The sequence below is a fragment of the Calonectris borealis genome, chromosome 2, assembly GCF_964195595.1.
Source record: "Calonectris borealis chromosome 2, bCalBor7.hap1.2, whole genome shotgun sequence".
Lineage (NCBI taxonomy): Eukaryota > Metazoa > Chordata > Aves > Procellariiformes > Procellariidae > Calonectris > Calonectris borealis.
Window position 1 is genome coordinate 81096544 of NC_134313.1, and position 25911 is coordinate 81122454.

The 25911-nt window shown below is 42.9% G+C and overlaps 2 protein-coding genes across 2 annotated transcripts in view; one reads left to right on the forward strand and one right to left on the reverse strand.

Annotated features, from left to right (window-relative positions):
• The window catches only part of DAP (death associated protein), a 305538-nt gene that overhangs the window by 171045 nt on the left and 108582 nt on the right, over positions 1 to 25911 (reverse strand). The window lies entirely within an intron of this gene.
• ANKRD33B (ankyrin repeat domain 33B) overlaps positions 9290 to 25911 on the forward strand; it is a 45720-nt gene continuing 29098 nt past the window's right edge. Inside the window, exon 1 of the mRNA XM_075140693.1 lies at positions 9290 to 9730. Coding sequence (XP_074996794.1) covers positions 9290 to 9730 — 441 coding nt within the window. The remainder of the gene's footprint in view (positions 9731 to 25911) is intronic.

Sequence of the window (25911 nt, forward strand, 5' to 3'; positions counted from 1 at the left end):
GTTCCAGTGCTTGACAACACTTTTGGTGAAGAAATTTTTCCTAATGTCCAATCTAAACCTCCCTTGGCGCAACTTGAGGCCATTTCCTCTCGTCCTATCGCTAGTTACTTGGGAGAAGAGACCAACCCCCACCTCGCTACAACCCCCTTTCAGGTAGTTGTAGAGAGCGGTAAGGTCTCCCCTGAACCTCCTCTTCTCCAGACTAAACAGCCCCAGTTCCCTCAGCCGCTCCTCATAAGACTTGTGCTCCAGGCCCTTCACCAGCTTCGTTGCCCTTCTCTGGACACGCTCCAGCACCTCAATGTCCTTCTTGTAGGGAGGGGCCCAAAACTGCACACAGTATTCGAGGTGCGGCCTTGAAACTAGGTTTCAAAAGTTTGCAATTCATGTCACTAATTTAGCTGTTGAAGTCCAACCATAGATTTTAAATTAGAAGATGTTGACCTTGACCTCTTTATTTCAGTTTCACCAACTGAAAAGCAGAGATAACAATATTTACCTATCTCAGTGTCTTCTGATTATTAATTGCTGCTTCTGAAGCAGTTTGACTATGGAAATTTCATCCCTCAATGCTGCCTTCTTACAGAGAAAGTTAAAGACTTTCTTGTTGCTGGATATGCAAGAAGCAATCAAAAGGAAATTACACTAGACTCATAGGATGTTTCCAAAGAAAATACAACCACACAGAAGCATATATTTCCTTTACTGAATCAGTGACAGTCTTTATTTGGAGTTGTAAAGAAAATACAGGCAATGAGAACAGTGCAGGAAGGAGATATTGCGCTCTCCATTTGGTATTACTCGTTAACTAGCTCTGTACAGGGGGTCAGAAAGACCCTCCCTACATGCCCTCTGTGGCATAAAATGCTTTGAACAGTGGCATTTTAATACACTATACCCATACAGAAGAGTATGGATAGTAACAGAACTAAAACCAATGGAACTGCACAGAATTTACCACAGAAGTGTAGTCAGTGTTACCTACTGATTTACCCCTCTAACTTCTTCTGTAGCAAATTAATGGAAATATATTTTCTTAAGTGGAAGAATTCTGATAAAAGAGATGCAACAGAGTGAGTAAGGTATTTAAAATTGCTTAAATAATGATCACATGGGAAATATGGTTTCTAAAGAGGTGTGTTTTACAGATAATCTGCTTTCACTTGAGCATCTCCTGGGATAAGTCCCATCATGTTTATGATTTGTGAAAATTGTATTACGAAAACACCAAAAAACAAAGGAACCATTGGGTGAGATGAGCATCTATTTATTTTAACCTGGCAGTATGGCAATTTAAATGGTTTCAGGAAAACGTTAAGTAAATAATCTCCTTGAAAAGCATCGCATTTCTGCAAAGATGAAAATGAGTATGATCCTGTTGGAGACAAGGAAACCTAAGAGCTAACATGCACAATATGAAAATAATAATAGCCCCACAGTTATTCTATGAGTTTCTAAAATGTTTCCAAACCACACATATCTTTATCAGGGCACTAATTCTCTAAATTGGTTAAATATATGCACAAAGCCTTTCCAGAATATTTAAGCATATTTGTCTTTCAACACAAGCCTCTAGTTAATCGTATGATTGCATACTCTGGTGAACGCCAGTTAACACCAGAAAGACCAATTATCTCAGGAAGAGGTGGGAGAGGAAAAACAAGAAATCCTCTGAGCATGATTTATTGCCCATACAAGGAAACACATTTCCAAATATAGGGTGTTATTATTTTGATACTGTACAAAGAAACAAATGCAAACTCTGAAATCCTGTACTGAAGCAACAAAGTGGTCTTGTATCCATGTGGCCTTGCTGGAGAGCACTTAGTTTCTCAGGCTCCTGGTTTGTATTTAAGAATAGAAGAAACAGTCAGAGAAAAATCCAATATACTGAATATAACAACTGTGTTTGTCATAAAGTGCCATTTATAATATTTGCCGGCCAGCATTCATTATGTTCTGAAAAAAGAAATAGTTCCAAGATGACCACTTGTAGACCTTGATGGAGCTACACCATATGTATTCAGATGGATTTCTCTAACGGTCTCAGTGAGGAGCCACACCCTATTTCCCCATCTGCCTGGCTATACAGATTTGGACAAACCATTTAAACCATGAGTCATTTAAAGTATTTGAGTAGGGCCAAAATAAGACATCTGTATGTTTGAAGTTATATTACACAATGCTCTGCTGCATTTGAATAGTCTCTAATTCAATTTCAGCACCTATAAAATGAGCATGATACTTACCTTTGCAACGTGAGCTGAGATGCTTTGCTGAAACATGCCACTCGTTATGCATGCAAGTTATATTCTAAAGCACTCCAAATGAGTAGGAGGGCGGATAATAAAATGAGATGGTATTTAAGAATAAATTATGGCAGCAAAACTTCTGGACTTTACCCTCAATTTCTTTACTTTGTGAAATTATTTCTGTTTCTGCTTTTGTATCAATGTTTCTCCAGTACTGGATTGCATTAGATAGCAGTATCCAACCCCCAGTTTGAATTAGACAAAAACTGAAATAGAAAGAGGATTAAAAACATAATATTTCAGAACTAGAAACTGGGTCACATATTAATGCTTTCTCTGGGGTTTGCCAGAAAAAATGAGAATTAGGATGAATTCAGCACTAACTTCTTTACTGATGCGGGGCAACAGTAAGGACAGATGGACACGTATCTGCGGTACTTCCACGTCTTGAAGTCAAACACAGGTGTAGGCTCACCTTTACAAAACTGCAATGTCCTTAGGTCCCAAACATCCCAGGAGTAGAGATGTACTACTATCGTTGTGCAGGAGCAAAAACTTTGGGATGGAAGGACTCGAAGCCCCCACAGTCGTGCAGGAAATCTGTAGAAGATCTTCAGCTTCAGAAGTGCAAGGGTAGACGTGCTACACATTTTCTCCATATGGAATAGCATCAGCAGGCTTATTCATACTAGTATCAACCCTACCTATTTTTGGTTGCATAATGTGACAATAAAGGAAGAGGAATAATTTTAGGAAAATTTGAAGCAAATGCATGGTTTATTCCTTGTATGTGGAAAGAAATTCCTTTAGGGAGGAACAAAAGATTTTGGTGTAAAGATAACATTACTTATTTATTTTAGATACCCAACTAAGTGACATGTTTTCACACATGTATGTGCTACACTAGAGTTCAAAAATAAAATAACAGGTCACAAATAAATTCTCATGCACACTAATCCAGTTAAAAAACCCGATGATCCAATAATTATAATCTAGTAATGGAATATATATGGGATTTTTTTCCCTAATGATTTTTATACATGTATTAATTTCTAGCATTGTGTTATTTTGGTAAAAGATATCGAAATACAGGGAAAAAAAATTAAACTTATCATTTGAGAAACATTTTGCTCTCCTACCCTCAATCTTCGTTAGCTTTCATCCAGTGAAAAAGACAGCCATTGACATTTCAAACAATGTGCATGTGTAGCATGTGTCAGCCTTCTATCCACCACCTTCAAAAATAACAAAACAACATATAGAAGCACAACATTAGCATATTTGATGTGCCTTACCAATGCTACAACAGTTGTTCTTCACAGTCCTCAGGAAATAATCCAAAAAGAGTTAACTAAGTGGCTTCGAAACTTCCTCCAGTGAAGCTGAGGCCCACCAACCAGTGCAGAGGAGGTAGATGCATGCCTTCCAGGTGCTCCTTGCTGTCTGGGAACTGTCCTACCTGCTCAGGACTGGCACAATTTATCCTGAGAAACCTACCTGCTGCTAACCGCTGCTACCCTCAGGGAGCTCAGCACTGGCAGGGCTTGCAAGATTTGAGTACAAGTTAAGCCGAGATCAGCTAGACCCAATACCGTGCCTTGAGAAAATAATCTTTTTCTAGAAAAGGCTGTGGTTTAGATTTCTAGTAGAAATTAAATACAGGTTCATGTTAAAAGCAGAACACTGATTATTTTCATTCATAGCTAGTAAATGAAATTAAAAAACTAGTATCAAATTTTTACACTTCTTGTATTAACTGCACAGAGTGTACTTCATACACTTGGTTGTATTAACTGCCCAGAGACACCAGTGGGCTGGTATTACAGATACTTTAAACAACATTTAATCTGACTAAGCACCAGTTGGAAAATACCAGCAACTGAGAAAACACTAACATTTAGCAAGATGACTGCTAATATTTCTTATTCTCTGGCTCCACTCTCCTCTTCAGCTCAAGCGTTTGGTTTCTAGGAAACATATGCAACTTCTACCCATAGCTCCTTAGCAGATGTTACTTCTCAGATCAAGCAGGATTTCACATGAAATCTTGGCCAGAGCTTAGGAAAACTGAGGCTCCAACCCTGTTCCTTCCAAAGGACTTTATAAATGGGGAGGTCTTAGCAAGTTCTGCTGAATCTGTTCATTTGTAAGGGCTCTCCCCACCTACCATTCTTCCCATTCGGGTAAATATGAAAACAAACGTGGTCTCTCTTTGGCTCTTTCTAATTGACAGGAAACGTTTCCTCAGTGACCTCTTCAATTTAATTCTTAATCCTTACCTTGAATGTCTTCTTCACACTTATCTCACCAACAGTAGCGCACAAATACAGTACATCACCTGATGTCTTTTGACTAGGTTAATGGCACTCATGCCTCACAGCAGCTAGCCTGTGTACAGTCCTGCTACAGCTCTAGCAAAGCATCCAAATAAAAAATACTTTATTTGGCATAATAAACTCAGGGTTGGATTTATTAGTCTGCAAGCCCTGCCAAGAACTCAGCAACTCCAGGAACCAGTTTGCTTACATCCGTGTGTAAATGTTGTATTGTGACTAGATTCAAGCAGCCAGCTTTTGAAGCTGTGACCAGTCTGTTTTGAGGACCAACGCGAGGCTTGGAGGCAGTAATGCTGAAAGCACAAATTGCTATCAGTCTGCCTCCAAAAATCAGAAAGATGATGCAAGTAAAAAGCAATACCCCATGTCTTTCAGTGCCTTGTTTCCTTCCATGCCCACGTCTCTTCCACAGACACCTCCATGGCACCTCCTGTGACCCATGGCATGGACCAGGTTAGTATTGGGGTGATGCTGGCTTAGGTCACGCCACCCAACCCGTTCCCCACGTTGGCCTTCTGGAGGCTTAGCTCCCCTCCTTCTGTGAAGATGGGCAGATTGCTCGAGGGAGGTTTCCTTGTGCTCTGAATACTTCCTTTGGCGGCTCTGGTGGAAGTGCCAAAGAGCGGTCCAGCGCCTACAGGAACATCCTCTGTGCATCTCAAAAAAAGAGCTTTTACAAGCCATTCAGCAGAGAAAGAAAGGAGGGAAGCGAGGCGGCTCTTATGTTTATCAGCGTGGTATCGCTACGACTGCTTGTGCTGCCAGGTAGCGATACGCTGCTCCATCCTTTCACGTGCTCCCAGCACAAACGTACAAAGCAATGGCTGAGGAGCCAAATGGCTGCAGAAAAACCTATCTGATGTGCAACGGAGAATTTGTAAAACCCTTGAATCATTGAAACCGCTTAGGTTGCCAATCGGTGGGAATACACCAGGAAGCTGCATAAAAGCATAAATGCCTTACCGACAAAAGCTAACTAAGCTTCAGATTCTCGTCTGGTAGATTTTTACAGGCAGATAAACTAAGGAAGAGAGAAATACCCTCAGAATTTCAAAAGTGAGTGCATAGATGTCAGATGGGTAAAAATAAAACATAAACAGGCTTCTTGTTAATCAGAAATTTCAGATATCTAAACAATGTAAGCAACCAAAACTAAATATTTATTTATTTTATTTTATTAAGGAAACCAATGCTTTTGTTCTGACTAGATTTCATTTTTAAGAATACTGGCAATAACTTTCAGTGTGTTGTGAATTTTTTCCTTAGGTTAAATCATTGAATGTGAGAAGGACACGTAACACTCACTGAATCTTCATACTAATTTTACTATTGCACATAAATCTCATTAAATCTCAACCTCAGAATTGTTTATAGATGAAATGGCTTACAAACCTTAATGAGGCAAATTGGGGACACCCGATGCTATCGTCATTCCAAAAATGGATTTCTTCAAGGGAAGCTCTGTCTGCATAGGGACAGGTGAGATCTGCTCTGGATATTTTAATTTCCTGCCTTGTTAATTCCCAGCAATAAATTTTGATGAGATACTGACGATGATAAGAACTAATAATTCCGGGCTATTTGCTTTAAGATTATAATTATTTCTTTGCTTTTATTACAAAGTTTATAAATCCCAGCATTTAACTTCAATTATTTTAACTGGTATCTTTTCTAGATGAAGGGTTTGAGGCTGTCCTCTTACAAATGCCATGAAAACGGCTTTTTTTTTTTGATAATTTGAAAGCATTTGCAGACTTGTTCTATGGCCTTTCTTCACATTGTTTTAATTTGATTTGCACAGTGAAGCACAAGCGACAAGAAACCCTGTTTGCCATGTACAAGCTGTGTCACTGAAAGAACTGAGAAACCAGGCACAATCTGTTTTAAATCTATAACCGTGCCCAAGCAGACTAGGCTTGGTGGGAGCCTCTATGCTGACAAGATAAATGGCTGCAGCATCATCTTAGGGAACCATGTAACAGTTTATGTCCAATTAGCTGCACCTTTCTGTGGTAGCTTATTGTCAAGCCGCACAGAGATTAAATAATTTGAACTACAGTCTCAACAGCAGTTGTAAAAGTGAAAAATTCAATGGCAAACACAGTGTCTGCTCTGTACTAGCCTGACACCTTGCTTTGAAAGCTCAAGCCATATAACACTGTTCTTTGAGAGAAAGGATGAAAGCATCAAGCTTAGGCCAGGCAAAACAGTTTTCATCTCTGAGGTCACCGCAGAACCACTACAGCTGTGGGAGCAAACTGATTCATTTCTTCTCCATTAATAAGCCAATAAGGTAAACTCTGAACAGAGGATTAAAAAAGTACGAATTTTCAGAATCAAACATTTTTTCTTATATTGAAATACCTGTTGTTTCCCTCTTGTTAGAATTAGGGTTTTTCAGGGTTTTTTTGCTATTCAAAGTTACTGCTGCCTGCATCTTTGTTAACATATTTCATATAAATTAAAAAAAAAGCAAAACCAGAAAACAACAATCTGGTAAATACAGTAAATATTTATTCTTGTGACAGAAACAAAGCAAGTATATTTGATGAATTAGTTCTTACAGATGAGCTGAATCTTCACTCCAAAAAATTCTGTACCCCTCTAGTTAGAATTAACTTTTTTTATTTTTCTGCTCTTCGAAGTTACTAGAGCCAAATGTCTTCCTGAGCTTTAATGGTGAGTTCAGGCTGAGAACAATGCAAATGCTCCCCGCCACCTGCAGGGTCTCAAGGAAAAATGAAGTACTTCCAAAATAGAAATGCTACTCTAAGAAATAACCTTCTTTTGAGCAGATCAGTGGCCACAGTAACTGAGTAGGAAACAAAAAATTAAGTGAATGGAGCCCTTAAACTTTGTGAATGCAAATACTTAAGAAATTGATAGGCAATAAGAATAAAAAGCTAATCCTTCGGAGCTGTCACGCTGCAGGTAAAGCCAACTCGGAAGTTTCTGATTTGGGAACAGACACATACGACAGTATCAAAGCAAGGGCTTTTCTTTGCACAAAGAAATAACCAGAGACAGACAGCATCAGCATGAACGTTGCTGGTAATATACGTCAGCTGTGATCTCAGATGTGTCTGGAGGTGAGAGAACAGTTTAATCTCCTTTCTTCCCAGTTTAGCTTCTTTGCAGAAGCAGCCAATCAGGAAGCTATTTATTACTAATTCTGATTACAGATATCCTTCTGCCAGGCACTGGGCTAACCCTGCCAGCTAGAGATCAGCAAGAAGCTACTGGGCTTTGTATCACCCGTGACATCTGGTTCACACAATGTTTTCTTGAAAGACTGTAAACACCTACTGCTCGGACCCCTTTACTCACAGTTACGTTTTACTTTTCATTCATACCTTCTTTTAATGTAAAAAATGTGTATCATACTCTGCCTCACCTCATGTAGAAATACAAGCTTGTTACAGACAGACAGGGACTCGGACCCTGGACATTCACCTGCTGAAGCATATCATATATATGAGGTTTGCTTCAAAGCGCTGTTGAAGAAACCAAATCCTGGTTTGTTGGCCAAAGGGCTTTCCCCCACCACTTCCCTGCTACTGAACGGTGGTAATCCATGGCATTTGAAAGGGAAAAATGTTTCAGAACTGTGACAAAGCGGGAGCTCAATTTATACATGCATTATTCCTCTCAATTTGCGTTCCATAAAATGTATGTGCCTGACATCTCTACAGTTGGTAAACTGTCGGGGCTGTGTTACGTGATTTAATGAGTTATTCGCGTTAAAGTAAGCTCTCCCTCAAAGCGTTCAAATTCTGTATAATCATGTTCCTTGGTTTCAATAGTTATTTCAAAATACGAATTCTACACAGGCTAGTTGTATTCCTGAAAAGTTTCACGTACATCGCTGTAATCACGGCTTTCGGGACCCCACAATTTGTGCTGAAGGACTAGTAGCAGCCTCTCCCTCACCTGCCCCAGGTACCGCCGGCCCCACTCCCCCTGCCTCTCGCACCCGCGGGTGGGCTTGCGGTGGGCGATCTCTCCGCACAGAGGCGCGACCACCGCCCAGGTGCAAATCAGGCCGCTTGACCGAGCGGCGCGGCGGCTCGGCGGGCCGGCTGCGGAGCCCGCAGGTGCTCTGGAAATTCGGGATTCCCACCCGTCCGCTGCAGCCGGCTTGGGCGGTGCGCAAGGAGCAGCCGCCCGCTCCCCCCGCAAGCCGCTTGTACAGCGAGCCCTGATGTCAGCGCGCTAAGCCGGGGCCCCAATCTCCTGCAAGAGATGCTGAGCGGATTACGGGCCGGGAGTTCGCTAACTGCCTCCTCTCCCCAGACCTGCCCTGCCTGCCTTACCGCAGCCGCCGCTCTGCCGGGCCGGGGGCGGTAAGCGGGCCCGGACCGGCCCCCTGGGAAACCCCAAGCGGCAGCATGCCCCGGCCGGCGGGCGGCCGGCCGCCGGGCTGCTGCGGGGCGACCCGCGGGAGGGGCCTGGAACTTGCGTGAGGGGGGGCAGAGGGATCCCCTGCCCGCCGCGCGTTTGCACCGGGAAGAGCCGCAACTCCCGGCGGGGCAGCGCCCAGCTGGGCGGGCGGGGGTGCCGGGGGCGCCGGCCGCCGTGAGCGCGCCCCCGGGCAGCGCCCCGCGGCCGGCAGGCGAGAGCGGCCCGGCGGAGCCGCTGGCCGCGGGGCCGGGCGCCTGTCGGGACGGAGGGCAGCTCCCGCGTCCCGGCGCCGGGGCCACCATGGTGCTGCTGTCGGGGGACGGGGAGCAGCTGGCCGGGGAGCGCGTCTGCCCTGCGCCGGCGAAGGAGGTGCCCAGCACCGAGACGGAGAGCAGCCCCGAGCAGGGGGCGGCGGGGGCTGCCGCCGAGGGTCTGGACGAGGAGGAGGAGGAGGAGGAGAAGGAGGAGGAGGAGGAGGAGGACGAGGACTGCGAGGAGTACGACGACTTCTCCGAGCTGCCCGACACCTGCAGCATCGCCTCGGACGACTCCTTCTACCCGCCGGGGGGGCTGGAGGACGACGAGGAGGACCGCTGGTCCCTGGAGCGAGGCGGGCGCGACAGCCCCGAGGCGCTCAGCCTCTTCCGAGCCTGCTGCACCAACAACGCCGTCGTGCTCAAGGCGCTCATCCGCCAAGGCCCCGAGGAGGAGGAGGTGCGGGAGACCGACCGCAACCGCCGGGTGAGCGCCCCGCGCCGCGCCCCGGAGCCGCGGGCATCCCTGCGGAGGGGAGAGCATCTCCCCTGTCGCGCCATCCCCCAGCCCCCTCCGTGGAGCAGAGCCGGGGGGAGGGCGGGGGAAGGCGCGCGTGGGTTGGGCGACACCGCGTTCATTTGAAGGGGCGCTGGTCTGCGGTCCCGGGGGGGACGGGAGCCCCACGCAGTGGGGAACGGGAGAAGGGCGTGAAGCTTCGCCCTGCTAGACGTGACTTGCCGCCTTTGGCAAAGGAAGGGTCTGGTTTATGGGAAGAGAGAAAGGTTGAGATTCCAGTTTTCCCACCATCAGTTTTGAGTTGGGTCTTGCTTTCCCGCAGTTTACTGGGGAGAGAGAGTGGCTTCGCTAGTAACGGTTGTGTTCAGCAGGGCTAAACCTTCCTCTTTGCTGGCCAGTCCATCCCCTGCTGTACTTCACGCTTTTCACCTTGAGAATTTGAACAACTGATCAAAGTTTGTGCTTTCCTTTTTTTTTTCCTTTAGCTCCCCCAAAAATGTAACCTTGCTCCTGGTTGCTAGAATGCCAAGCAGGGCTCGGGGTATTCCTGTGCTAAAATCAGACTGTTCGGAGTTCCCCTAGTATTTGTTTTGTTGCTGGTGAACTATTTTGGGGGTTTGTGTCAGTACAAGGTTTGTGGTTCAGTTTTTGCCTCTTACTTAGTTAATTGCAGGGACAGAAGTTTACTTCACTACATCAGAAGGTGAAAACTTGGGAAAGATTTCCTGGGTAATGTGTAACTGGGATGTTTGAGCAACAATACTGAAAATTAGCAACAGCAACTCCTCTTACTAGTATTACTACAATTTATATTAAAACTAAGAAGTTTTTACTTGCAGCTTGCATAAACAATCTCCAAAAAATTTTCTATGACTAGTCTATGACAGGACTGTTTTGAAAGAAAGCCCAAGTCATTTTAATTGGGCAAATGACTTGTACATTCTGGCAAAATAAGTGGTCTTTCCATTGAAAATAATGCAATAACTTGGGTTTGGGGCTGTTTGGAAAGGGGCTTTTTTTTGTGTCTTAGATGTATGTACTTGTAGGGTTTTTCCTACAAAATATCTTTACTTCCCCACCAAAGGATTGTTTTAATACATATTTTTAGTGATCTGATTTACAGTAAGCTTCTGCAAAAGATACAGATAGAAAAAGTTGTATTAACACATCTGAGGGGGCAGCAACCTATGGCACGAGGGTGGGAATGAGCAGCAGAGAGTAGAAATATTTTAAATCAACTTTTCTGCCCAGGCCAACGTATGGTGTAGTTATACTCTTAGTCGGTAACATGTGAGATCCATACGTACGTTATAGATTTTGAAGATCCTGCAGATACATCTATCCAGTGTATGAGGTCTAGACCTGAGCTGGAGCCTAAACCCAGCCCCAGCATTGCATGGACACTTGCCTCCGCTGAGGCCCATTGACGCAGCGTGCCTCAGGTGTGTGACGGTGGGGAAGGTTTGGCCCTACCGTACATGTGGCATAAAACCCCAAGTGCCCCACGGCTGTCCCTTCTGCAAGGGTGGCTCTCCCACCCAGCGGAGGGTATGCAGACAGCTGTGAAGCTGGAGGCATCCTCCACCTCAGGGCTGGGGTCGTGGGGAGCTCAGTCAGGGGGTATGAACAAGTTCAGCGTAGGCATCAGCCCTCATCCCACAGCAGCTCCTTCTGCAGAGGTGATCAGATCAGGGTTGTGAAAACAGTGGATTTACCTAATCGGACAGCCCTCCCTCCCTTCACCATCCCACTTCCCAAAAAGCAAGTTAGTCCTCTTTATCTCTTCAGCTTCCCGGAAAAGAAACAGAATTGTAGCTTGAATCTAAACTAAAAGTTCCTCTTATTTATTCATACTGTTAAAAAAAAAAAGTAAGTTTTTCTCTACTTAAGCAAATATTCCATTTGACCTGAAATTAAACTTTGATATCAAATTACCTTTTCTGCATTTTTGATGAAAACAAAGAAGTTCCGTAATTCGGCAACTTCTGGAAGCCTCATTAATGATGTGGGAGACATGACTTCGGCTTCTTTCTCTGCCTGAGGGGATATGAACCCTTACAGCAGTACAGAGCAGGACAGGTGTGAATGGGATAGGAGCACTCTTTCTGCTGGGAAGCTGGTACGTCAGGTGTGACCGCAGTCCCAACGTCCCCGTGACGGGACAGGCAAGCCTGCGCGCTCCTCATCCCCTTTCCTGGGATGGGAGCAGGGGATCAGCCCGCAAGCTGGCTGCCTGGTTAAACTGCAGGCTGTTCTCCACAAGCTTTAAATAAAATGTAGAAAAAACCCACTGAGACTCTTCTGAATTTGTGCATCTAGTCCCAATTTTTTTCCCAGCCAGTGCTGTTCAGAAAATCAGGGCAAATTCACATTATTTTGCAAAAGAATAGCCACCATTTTTCAGAGAACTTTACCTGACAAAAGGGAAGTTTTCAGCTCTTTTAACGCCCTTTCTGTGGAATTTTTGCAGCTCTTGAATTTTGCATGTCATGTAAAACCATTGCGCGTTATCCATAAACAAAACTTAGTTTTACTGCCAAAAAGTAACTGAAGGAGTTACACACACCACTTGTGCTAATAAAATTTTTCAGTTGCTGGAATCAGTACTGTTGGCTTTCAGCATCTTTCACCAGGATAACGTTTGTTTACAATGCTACCTGGCATGCATTTATTGGAAAGCTTTTCCTTTCTTTTCTTTTCTTTTCTTCTTTTCTTTTCTTTTCTTTTCTTTTCTTTTCTTTTCTTTTCTTTTCTTTTCCTTTCTTTTCTTTTGCTTTCTTTTCTTTTGCTTTCTTTTCTTTTGCTTTCTTTTCTTTTGCTTTCTTTTCTTTTGCTTTCTTTTCTTTTGCTTTCTTTTCTTTTGCTTTCTTTTCTTTTGCTTTCTTTTCTTTTGCTTTCTTTTCTTTTGCTTTCTTTTCTTTTGCTTTCTTTTCTTTTGCTTTCTTTTCTTTTGCTTTCTTTTCTTACACTGTGAATAAATAAAACGAACTTTCATTTCTTCTAAGATCTTTTTCTTTTCTGTGAGGCAGGAGAGAGAACGAAGAATAACTTGCTTTTTGAGAAGTGGGAAGGTGAAGGGAGGGCTGTCCAACTGAGTATATTAACTATTTTCACAACCCGAATCTGATAATCTCTGTTAAGTATGTACAGTGCAGTTTCATTTTCATAATTTTAAAATGAATTTTTTTTCAAAATAGAAAAAGCATGTTATGGTAGTAAGACAATGCCATATTTTGATCCTGAAAGTAATTAAACTCAAATCTCAAAGCATAACGTGATGAAAAAACGTCCTGACGGTTAAATTCTTCAAATGAATTGGGCGCAAACAGCTGGAGTTTTGCCATTGTTCTGGTTTTAAATTTTTAAATTTTGACCTCTTCCCTAAAGCAATTCTATACGTAAATTTAAGATGCGGAAGGAATTACTTCCAAAAATGCTAAGATCCAGAGGTAACCTTACTTATTTTCCTTGTTTTTTATCAAAATACATTAATTCTTTCTTTTGAGACGATTTGCCAAGGCTGGATAGTGGCTTTTCATGACATTTCCGCAGAAGCGTATTTCTTCCGTGCTCTGTTCGTGAGGTGCAGAACCACCTGCCAGGCACAGGCTTTCATTAAATTCACCTTCCTGCAGTAAACCAGACTCAACAACATCCCATTTATTATGAGCGGTACCTTCCCTGTCTTGTTTTCGTTACTGTTGAGACAACAGCAGCTTATACATCCCTGTCCGCGCAGGATCCCCGAAGGGCTGACCCCTGCATCCCTCTTGCGCTGCTCTCTGGGTATGCAGTCCTGGAAGACTGGCTCGGTACTGCCCGTTTCCTCTCCTTGCCAAATCTAGTACCAAAATATTTGGAAAACAGCTATGACAGCATATAATATACTAATTGTAGATCAGGCAGGGTGGCCTCTCGTTCATTAACGTTGATGTATTTACCTGCCTCACGCTGGCAATAAAGAGGGATTTGCAAATATATATGAGAAAATACAATCGTGGCTCCAGTGAAATCTCCTGACGTGGCTGAGACCAGTGTCACGCGATAATGACGCTGCTTTTCTCCACGTGCTGTAGGGACTGGTTTTGCCTTCCTCTAGCCACATTTCCAGAATTTCAGATATTTGCATCTCATAAGTTTAACATCACTTATTATTAAATCTTGCCTGGAGACCAGGATTATATATACTCAGAAAGACAGAGTTTCAAAATCTGGTGTTACCTAACTGCAGAATGAAAGCAAATTTAGAAATTTGCCATGACAATAGAGAAGGCAATAAGGGATGGGGGAGAGAGAAAAAAAGAAGGCAAAGAACATTCCCATGCCAGATTGAAAATAATCACTGCAGCTCATCCTCAGAAAGGTTTTGTGTTAACCATCTATGTGATATAGTCTGTATTAGTAGGTATTCTGTAACTCTGTATTTTGAAGTTGATATACGTGTGAGAATATTCTGTTGTAGTCTTTTTCAGCTTTTCATTTTTTATGTCATTGTTCAATGAGTCTTTCATCTGGTTCCATAAATAACTAGGAACCAATTTGCAGTTAAACAGTTTATTGTTGTAATTATACCATTATATAGTGGAGATGGTACATTTGTGATCTTCGTTTTGCCCCCTTAAAAGGTGTGAAGACAAAATAATCTATGTGGCTCAGCTTGTAAGCTCTTTCTTCTCCTTTCAGAAAATATTCCTAAATTCATGGATGAGCGCAGTTAACTTTTCCCGTTAATGCTTTTTACAGGATGCTGTTGATCAGTACTGCTCTCGAGTAAATTTTCCTTTGAGGCACAATAGTTCTGCAGCTCTGTCACCAAGTGGGCCTGGATTTGTTTGTTTGTTCCTCTCTCCTTTTTCTGCTGAAGGAAGAAAACAGGGTTTGAAGGCTGCTGTTGTTCCTTTTGATCTAAATTTCTTCTGATTTCCCCTCTCATGATGCTTAATTCTGGGGAGGGACAACGATGCATCAAAAGCCTGGAAGTTGCTGTTACTGAATAAACAAAACCAAGCTAGCGATGTCCTGGCTAGAAACCTACTTGAAAAGCTTGTGAGAATATAGGGTTGTGCCAACCGTGGAAGTAAGCCCAGAGAAGTAGGAGCAGGAGAGAAGTTTCTAGGGAGGGGGGTTCACACCATGGTGTAGTGCATGAATTAGGAAGATGGTTTCCCTGCTCTTCTCTCCTCAGCAGAGAGGAGTGGGTTTCTCTGGAGGAAGATTCAGGCGTCTATGTTATGCTCATGCTCTAACTGCTGTCCCCTCACCCCCTGCAAAAAGCCTCCCTCTGCTGACTTTTGAGAGAGTTTGCAGAGGCTGGGCACGTGAGACTTACCGTTTGGGCACAGCGACTGCCTCCTGAAGTGGACACGCTGCATTGGAGAGCATCAGCAAGCAACCCCCTGAATCGAGTGGAGATGTTTCTCTGAATGCAACCTAGGTTTGTTTGCGTGTGGCTGGCTGTAAAAGGATGTTTCGGAATGGCATCACTCACCCAGTCTCCTTACTGGACCCATGTTGGCGTTTGAGGCATCAGACACGTCACACGCGTCTCCCTGCCCTACGCTGCAGACTGCTCCTCAGCCAGGCAAAGCAGCCCACGGGCTTTGTCCTACAACAGCGAGACTGCTTCAGGCAGCTCAGCTAGTTTAGGGAGCATTACCCTTCAGAGTTTTTCAGAGAGAGGTGCGCAGTGAATCCTCCCTGGAGTTGACACCTGAATTTGTCTTTGCCAAAGGGCTGTGCTCCTAAAATTGCAGCTGGCTGAGAAGGGCAGGGAGCCAGTGGTTCAGTTCCCGCTTCCCAGGTAAGGGAATATTGTGCTGGATAACGCTTTTCTAGAAAGTCATGTATCACAAAAAGTGCCAGAGCTTGTGTAAGACTCCATTAACCTGTTTTTATTATTTTTGTTATCTTCACGATGCTAACGTGCAAAAATAAAAAATTAGGAGTACAGCATTTTGTGGTGAGGGATAAAGATCTCCCTGTCATGTATCGCTTTTCAGTTGTCACGGCACATAGTGTAAGTCACCCCATGTCAGAAAAAGGATTTGAAGAATGTCGTCTGCTACAGTGCTGGGAACCTTTTTCATATTTTCACAAGCAGTTTCAGTTCCCTCATATTTTCTCATACAAGGTATTCTCTGAAACTTAACATCATGACACTAAACCATGAAAGGGAATTTTTTAGGGTGGAAATAATTTTAAAAAGACTCTAGCAGCAAAAGTAATCTAATTTAAATCCTTCCAAAAAGTACAGAAATACCCGAATGCACTAAAAAAAGTCCCTGGAAATACGTATGTGTTTGAAAAGGAAGTGAGTGAGCAAGGCAAGGCAAGGAATAGTAGATGTCAAAATACAGAAGCTGCTCAAAACAAATTGGGAACCCTTCAAATACTGTAATTACAACTCAAGGGAAGCCATCAGAAAGGAGTAGATAGGGCATGGAAAATACGAAGTTGGTTAGCTAAGAGGGAATTCGGTGAGCTAACCAGAGTGTGGACCAGATTGATAGAGATAGACATTCGGAGGCGTTGTCAGAAGAGCGTGGGCAGGTTAGCTGCCTGCCTGCCCTTGTCTGCGTTCTTCTGAAGTGTTAGGTGAGTAATGCCTTTGTAAATCTGGCACAGAAACAGATCCTTTAAAATAACTTAACTGAAGAAGAAGTATATGCCCGGAATATGATTTCTATGGAGTAAAGGGAACAATTAATAAGGACCATGAGGGTGCTTACACGTAAAGAATGGAAATGCAGGTCTTTAGCAGACCTCTGGAAATGCGTGACCAGACCTGCTGCATCCTCCATGCAGGAGGATAGACAGGTAATGAGATATAATAATAGACAGGTAGTGAGATATAATTTGTACTTAGGGTCAAAAGCAGCATTAGCTAACAGATGTAACTCTTCCTGAAATTGATAGATACAGATTTGAAGACCTCATCAAGATGAGAAAGTTGTACAAGTTTAATCTAGTTTCAAGTGATGCCGCTTTTAGAGAAACCAGATGAAGAGTAGTTTCCTTGAAGAATTTTGACAAATTGCTTAATGCAAAGTGTATGGAACAGGAGGGGTGTTTTTAGCCTGATGGTAGCCCAGAAGTAAAGGTCGTAGCAATCTTTTGTTCTAGTTTAAGCAGTGTTTCACGTTAGTATCTTAAATCAAGTATGTGGACTTGCAGAGCTCCTCAGAGATGCTGGGATGATCCTGAGCACAGGTTGACTCCAGATGTAATAAAATACAGCTGCATTTAAAATCTAATATAGTCTAACAAGACTGGTTGTCTGGGACATCTGTCATCAATAATTATGACAGATCTATAATGGTGTCTTTAAGAGAACATGTCTGTAACACAGGTAAGAAATGTGACCTCGGGATGCCTCACTCCATTTTCCAGGAGAATCTCTGAGGTTTATTTCACAGTGCACAATGTGACACTGCTAATTCCTTCATCCCATTAGGAAATGAAAATTTATATTCTCATGGAGGAATTATTCAAGAAGGAATATGGGCACTAATTTTCTCCCTTAAATGTTCCTAAGATCCTTTCCCTCAAATTTTATTGAGGCATAAAATGCTCTCCAAAATTCAAGATTTAGATAAAATTGGGTTTCTTGTACCTTGGTATTTTAAAAGGGTTATTTGGAAGTAATGCATAGGTATTGTAAATACACAATTTTCAACAAAAGTTCCTTTTGATGCTGAAGCTGCAAAAACCAGTAGATCTAAAAGAACTCGAGAGGGAGAAAGGAGCTTCAGAAAAGTCCATGAAGAGCAATTGTCTTTAGAAAAGTCAGGTTTAAATCTTGTAATAAAGGAGGTGGAAAAAGACAGTGACATTGCTCTCCTCCTTGCTTATGGTAGGACTCAAGACTCCTACGCAAAAGACTTAGGTTTTTAACTGCTGCCTGCTACAGGATAAGAAAACTCTAGAAGCATCCTGGGACATGAAAAAGAAAGTTATTTTTCTTTTTTGCTGTCTATCCCAGCAATCTTGTAACTTCTTATAGCAAGAAATGAGCAATTTTTAATAATTTCTTCCTGGTTCTGCTTTGCCTCCCTACTATTGCTCTAAATGTAAGCGTTGCAGTTCTGGTTTTTCAGCTCCATAAAATGGTACCTTGCGCAGAGCATTGGCAGTTTCGAAGGTGCCTTAAAACTGGACCTCCAAAGAAATCTCGGAATTCTCCTTACTGTCAGGGATGGCTGAAGTAACCGCTGGTTGACGTTGCTTGGTGGCTTCAGGGTGGCCTCAGAGAAGTGGGCTGTTCTCAGCTCGCTCCCGTGTGGCTCCGTGGTTATTGGGGGGTGTTCCACCTGGCCTGGCTTTGGACTGAGAGTCCTCTGAGGCAGAGCCAAGTGTGCTGCTTCTTTCCAGAATATAATCATGTCTGTGACAGAGTTTGTGTGGCCTGAAACCTGTTAGAGGTATTCAGTACTTCTTCCCAGAGAGGAAGAAGTCAGGGACTTCTTTGAAGGGATGGGCGCTCGGGTTTCAGTTGTATTTACAATTCACCCCTAAGCAGAAACCAACCACAAAACTTGGAACTCAAAAACGATTCTGGGTATGAATAAGTTTAAAAGGGGTGATTTTAGAGACCCCACATCTGGGATGATGGCTCTTGCAAATTCAGAATCAGAAGTTGAGAAACAGAGGGCATCTTCCATTAGTACAACACTACACAGATGTTCACAATCCCAAAAGCCTTCAGTTGCTGTTCTTGCTACTTTAGGTTTCCCATGCTGTATCTATATTCATTAGCAGATTTTGTCTTTTTTTAAAGAGGATATACAAGACCAAAACTAAAATAAGCCGTAGCTCCACACTGTTTTGTGGTGGTGTTCAAGCATTCGTTTTTGAGCCATTCAATCAGTTTCAGTGTGCATCAACAGATGTAAAGAAGGCGTGACTATAGGGAGACCCCCTGCATTGTTTTGATCCCAGCAGTTCTACTGATACCTGACATACCAACATACACACTAGTGGAAGTGATTCATCTCTGGGCACTGTTGCTCTTCTACCTTCCCCTCCTCAAGGGCTAACATTTCTAACCTATAGGAAAAAAATTTAGTTTCCAGTAGCACTTGTCCATGAGCCTAAGGTAACACAAATGCTTGGCCTGAGGGGTCTTTCAAATCTTTGGGTAAGGAGTGCTTCTTGAATTAGGATACTACTCTCTGTAGAAATCGCTTTTCAGGCCTCATGCCTGACCTGAAACAAAGTGCATGCCAACACTGTTTCTCAGGAAGAAAATGGAAGTTGAAACAGACAGCACCGCTAAAAAGCATCTGATCACTTGGAAAAAATGGTCCTGTTGAGTTTCAGTAGCCTGTAGGAGCTACCGTGCTTCAAGTACGCTGGGAAAGGAAGCGGGTCCAAAAGCCCCAAAATTCCGAATTCTTCAGCTCCAAGCTAAGTACCAGTAAGGCATCATCTGTACCTCATCTATCAAGGCTTTAGGTCTCGAGGCAGGGACTCTGAGGAAGAAAGAATAAACGTTCCCGTCTCAGGCACTGAGTTCAGAGCTCTCTGCTAAGAAGCACCACAGGAGCGGTGGATTCAGGTGCCAGCTGCGAGGGACAGCAGGTCCCCAGTGCCACGTCTTTCAGCATCATCAAGAGTTCCCTTCACGTCCTTTGGTCCTGCTAGCGCTGGAAGCGGTGGTGTGGGCCGTGGCCCTTGGAGGACCAGGGTCAGCACTGGGGGTGGAAAGGCAGGGGTGGGGACAGCCAGCCCCTCATCGGGTAGTGGCCTTTTCAGAGATGTGAGATTTGCTTGTTTTTCACTCAGTCTGGCTTGTCACTGGGTTTTAGGGGACATTTCAAAAAGCATTTTGAAATATGTATTAACATTCACTTTTGCGTGCGGCACAGGAACCACTTGTCATCATATTAATTTTAGTCACATGGTCTTCTGTGTGTGCTTGGGAAGAATATAAACTATGAAAATAAATCCTAACAAATGTTGAACAAGGAGTACAAGTAATCAAAATATCTATTTGGATCTATCCAGACGTTTCAGCAGGTAATACTACGTTTAAAATCTCTTCTACTACTCAAAAAGAGATAGACTGAAGGATCAAAAAACCAAAGCCCCATTATACATTTCGGTAACAATTACTGTGCAACAGAGACCAACAAAAATCAGGTGATTTATTGTGATACTGTTATGTGTTGGTAGTACTTCATCTTCACGGAGGAGAATGATAGTGAGACTGAGTAGTAACTCTTTTATGACTTTACAGGTGTTGGTTGCTTCGTGCCAGATGAGCCTAATGTGCATCAGGTTTATTTTAAATTATATTTCATTAAAACATGTTTTTCTTCCTCTAAAGAAAAGTGATACATGATCACCGACTAAAATTCACTGTTAATTTTGAAATAAGGATTGATTTGGAAAGTGTCTGCAGCCTTTTACTTGCAGAAAATCCCCGCAGGTGAGCACGGGCTGTGCGTGCATTGCCAGAGGAAACCGCCTCTGGCACGAGAGCACGTGTGCGGCTCCGCTCTCGTCCGCCCTGCTCAGAGTTCCTCCTCTCTGGAGTGGACCAATGGTGTCCGCACAGCCAGAGCTGGGACCGGTTTTTTTCCTGAATCCTAAGTGGTTCTCCTAATTCATCATTTTTCTTTAGGCTTTTCAATTCAAAGTGCCCAAACTAGCATAATTTGTTGTGTTACGGTTTTGGAAATCATTACCTATGCCGATACTAAAATTGGTATAATACCTATTTGCACATGCTGTATACTTATTTCAGGTATGACAAGATAGCTTTCAGGTAGGGTGACATAGATTATATGACACTCCAGTTTTTCCCAAATTGGTGTTTTTGTCATTAATTTCAGTACCTTTACCAGTTCTTGTACTTGGTTTATACAAGTTATTCTGTTCTGTGTAGTTTTTTAGCAATTGACATAAACAGTATATTGCCTGCTAACAATTTTTCTGCATATTCTTCCTATATCATCTGTCATTGCACTGTGGAATTAGGTTTAACTTTTGTGACTGAGGTAGAGTTGTACAAAGGCCACTTGCTAAAAATTGCTGGTAGATTTTTTAAGTAGAAAAGAAAATCTCTGGAGGATGTGAAAGCAAGGAAGAACTCCCACAGGCTTTGCTGGAGACAGGAGTTCACCTTTAATGTTTTCATAAATAAAGCTTCTCTCAGAAGGTTACCCTTTTAAATCATTTAAAATGTTATGCCACATAGGTTTGAATTTACCCCTTTCTAAGGGTTCTTTCATTAAAAACAAAACCAGAAACCCTCCAACCTGGGCTAAATATAATCCTGTAGCATAGCCGTCTGTCACAATAAGAAATTGAGTACCGTAGGAAGAGATGGCTGTCACAGAGGCTGTGGTTGCACATCTGGCAGTGAATCAGCAATTCAAATTGTATCCACTGTGGGAAAAACCCACAATGTGGAAATAGTTCCCATTTTTCAATTCTATTATTTTCTATTATGTCTGTTAAATTCCACGGGGAGCAATTTGAAAGCAAGCTGATGCAAAATGGGAGTGACTCACGGTCGGGCTTTTGTTGCTTTGCACGTTTCGGATGTATAACGTTTTGAGCCTGATCCTGTAACACCCTCTCACATGCGTGGGGTTTTTTCTTGGTCTTTTGCCTCTTTGCTTTTGGTACGTGAAGCCCCGTCTTTGGGACAGCCTGTGTGTAGACAGACCGACTGCTGACGACGAGAGACGCTGCCAGCAGCCACCACAGCTCAGAATTGGGCCCTCAGGGAAGTTTAGAAGTTTTGTTTCTATTACTGCTGGGGGGGGGCTTACACATAAGCCACTGTTAGTTTTCTGGAATGGAAAAGTGGCAGATAACTGGACATATTTAATCTGTTCATAAAAGCAGCCTTTCAGGGGGTATTTGGTTTGGTTTGGTTTTTTTACAAAACCTAGGTATCTTGCTATTTGTAGCTTATAGGAAAAAGGCTCGGCACACCTGTTTACCTTTTGATTGGGAAACATGGGAAGGGTAGCCATGTATTCATAAAAGTGTCTTTAGGTGTGGATGAAAGGAAAGGGAAGTCTTTCTTTGGAAGGCAGTACGGTACTTCTGCATATCTGGAAGTGTCACGTGGGTTTGATAAAGGTTTCAAGAGAAGGCAGAGTCAAAGCTCAGGTCCATAAAGGAGTTAATTTAAAATATTTTTCTTTCTACAGAGAAAGATTTTCTACAAAGAGCATGAAATAGCAATAGCTTGTTAGACAAAGAGTATAGAATAACAAATATTGGCTGGTTTTGGAAAACGAAATACCACAAATATTAATGAAGCCTTAGTGTTTAGACTTACAGAGCCCTTCTGAGCTGGTAAAAAATGCAAACACAGTAGAAGAGTTTTCTGGTTACACTGAGACAAGCTGCACTGCATAGTAAATGCCTAGATGCCTGGCAGCCAGAGGAGACCTTTGGCTGGGAAGCAACAGGTTATTTTCCCTAACATGTCACCACTCTGATGGGCGAGTCCTGTCCGCATGGGAGACCGGGCAGCGTGATGGCCTCAGAGAGGCTGCTCTGCGGCGCTGCTTCAGCAGGGCTCCCCGCGCGGAAACGCCAGCCCGGGATAAACCCCACGTCACTCCTGGAGGGCAACCCGGCTGGTGGTTTGAGGAGGGAGTGAAAACCTTTGCCATTTCATGGGTGACAGGGGAAGAAAACACTTAATTTCAAGGTCCCTGGGAACGGAGTGAAAAGCCTCTTCCTCGTACCCCAGGGACAGAAAATCAGTGCCATCCCCCAGGCAGAGGCTGTCCCGCAGCCTGCAAGGGGTGGCTGTGGGGAAAGGCTGGGGCGGCTCTGGGGTCCCCCGTTAGCCTCCTGCCAGCGCCAGCCAGCGGGACGGAGTCCACGCCGGGCTGCATCCTGCCACCATTTACGAAGGGTGGGACTGAATCTTCCTTGCCACCTATTTATCATGTATGGAAAGGAGGCTCTTGGTGGTTGTGCTTTGTTTTGTTTTACTGCTCTGCTGCTGTGCGGGCTGTGGGCATTTCCCAGCCCGGAAAATTCTTCCTCTCGTGAGGATGCAACAGGGATGCCCGTGCGTGAAAATACTCATGAGCAGAACTGCCTGTGGAACAGGAACCTGAACTGAGTACTAGATACATGATAATCTTGTTAGTACCTTACTTGAATTAAAATAGCATGTATGGAGTTTACTGAGTTCAGATGTCTCAGTGCATTTACAATGCTTATCTCCGCACAAGTTCCCATGAAGTGTATTGGATCCGTTACACATATGCGGAAAACTCCTTGCAAAAGCAAGATAATTAAATCTGACGGGCAAGAGCTGCCTCATCAAATTACACCTGTTGCAGTAAATATAGTTGCCTGAAGACTTTGAAAAAGTTGCTTTTGAATTTTAAAAATATAAGGAAATACCGCAGTCCTTTCCCACCGTACATTACCTCCCAATCATCCTGTTAGTGATATGACGCGAAGCAAACATTGAAATACTTAACACTCATGTGAGACATTTTAGAAGCAGTAAGCAATATAAACATCCCAGGACAAAAAGAAAGAAATGAAAAGAGAGAGACATGGTGAATAAATGTCAGCCTTTCTTTTAAAATTTGTCACCCAAATTATTTTTCTCCAAGACGCAAGATTGTGAAACACTTTTCACTTACTACTGTCATTTTAACTTTCCATGGACATTTTTAGCTTGACCTAGTTTATGCTTATTACAGTCAGTGCAGTTGATTTATGAGCAGAGGCTCCATTCACAGATGGGTGCGGGTGGAGCTGCAGCATTTTGGTGTGCAGGTATGTGATTGTTATCGTGCATTTCACAGATCACAAACGTACAGTGAACAGATCGTCCTCCAAGGATCTGAATTGAAATAAGAAAAAAATAATTAAGGTGATGCTGTTCGCCAGTGTGTCTCGTATCTCAGGTCTAGCACTCTCTTTTCTGCTGTCATTAAAGCTATGAAATCCCCTAGCTATCAGCTGTCATCAAAAAATACTGTCATCTTCCTTTGGAGTTTTAGTACTTGTTGCTAGACCAGTAGAAACTCCTACCCTCTTGTGCTGGGTCCGCGGATCAGTCACCCTATTAGACCTAGACAGTAACTGTGTAGCAAAAAAAAGAAAAGAAAAGAAAAGAAAAGAAAAAGAAAAGAAAAAGAAAAGAAAAGAAAAGAAAAATCCCCAGTATCTTCTGAGATCGTGAGAAAGATGCTTTGCCTGATGAACTGTTAAGTGGATGGTGACAATACTTGTTCATAGTTTCTGGGTTCCATTTCATTTCACTGTTGTAAATTTTTGCCTTTCTCATCGGTGCAAGTGAAGGAAGATCTTAACAAACCTTCCTGTTGTTTTTACTACGCTGCAGCTTTTCTGCATAGACCTAAGTCACCTTAATTTCTATTGAATTAAAAATAAAAGCCAGTGGAAACTGGCAGCTTCACAGCGTAACTCCAGATCAAGGCATTTCAAGAGTGATGAAAATTGTAGTAGAAGTGATAGGGGAACCAGAAATTACTTAGAAAATTGATTATATATTCTCTGAAAAGATTTTAAATCTCTCTAAGCTTACCGGAGTTTTTGTCTGTAAGCAAATAAATATTTAGGCCAGAGGTATCTGACATAGAAAGGTATGTACTGATGAGGTTCCTCCTGCCACAAACAATTTAATATGAATGAATGAAGATATGGAAAGTAAAAGGCTATTAAATCAGTAATTTTCAAATCTATGTGTAAAAGCTATTTTCCTTGTACACGAGCTTAAAAAAGAGAAGGAAATTATAAGTTGTCAGTCTTCCAATAGAGGCAAGACCTTGATATTTCCTCCCTGTGCTTTCTCATATCCAGCTGAGTAGGATGAGTTAGCACACACTTTTTTAAGGAGGGGGGAGAACCTGACTCAAAAATAGAAAGTATCATAACCTGAAAAGGGTTTTCTTTGAAATCATTAAGGTACACATCTCCTTCAGTTTACTGCTCCTGGATGAGTCACTGCCGTTGTGTAGCTGACGCAATTTCACCTGACCTGTACACCCTTCCTGAGGCATAGAAGGGGTTTTTGGCTTTCATTTGGTAGAGTTGGGCACAGTCTGGGGGACTTCTGTAGCGAGCGGAAAGTTCTTTGTGAAATGAAGGACTCTGAAGTCTACATAGTTAGCACATCTCTTCTTACCTTTTCAGAACTGAAAGCGTTAGTTGTACATTTCTTTGGCAAAAGAACGAGGCGGGAGAGTCAGTCCTAGGAAATGAGATATTCAGCACTGGATGATAAAATGCACAGTAGAGGAATTAAAAAAATGCAGAACAGAAAGTACAGACCTCAGTGCATTTGTTTCTAGAGATCATGGCTGAAGAAACAGCACCTGTGTAGATTTGGTGGAAATGAAGGACAGGGTTTGTTGCTCCCGAGTCCTATGTCCGTCCACAGAGCAACAGAAGAGCAAGCTTTGGCAACGTTTTGTGCTGCTGGTTTTGAGCGTCAGCTCCGCTCTGTGGGGAGCTCTGTGTGGAGCTGGGAGGTTTAATGCTGCTGAGGTTTACTGTTCTTGGACTGTGCACAGATGCATTTAAGGATGCTCAAAAGGGTCTGTTGCTGAAGGAGGACAGCTAAGTGCTCCACATACTCAGTTGTGATGAAACAAAAAGAAGCCAAATGGCAAAAAGCTGTAGATGAAATATTCACCATTTAGCATCTTGATCGTGGTTGGGTATATTTAATCATCAATCAACTCTAAAAATGCCAGTCTTCTGGTTGTGCCTCAGGGTCCTGCAAAACTGCTTGATTTGTCCACAAGTGTGGCCTGTGAGTGACCGTTAAATGAACAAGAACTGTTATAAAAATGACTGTAATTCATTTATGGTGTGGAAATGTAATTTTTTTTGTTCAGTGTAATGTAGGTAATAAGGCTGCATAGCTGAAAATTTACGTTAAGAATGCCATACGTTGCTAATAACAAAATGCCAAATCTATGATGGAATATTTAGTTACACCAACATATACTATCTTCCTTTTAAATGCAGAAATACTTCTTCATCCTAGCTTTTTATTCTCATTATTCCTGTTTACTGCTAACCACCCTATGCTTATCCAATGGTTGGAGAGTTTCCTTCTCTATCATGCTCTTCATCATTATGAAATAGAAAAATTGCACAAATATTAATGGAATCTTCTTTGCAAT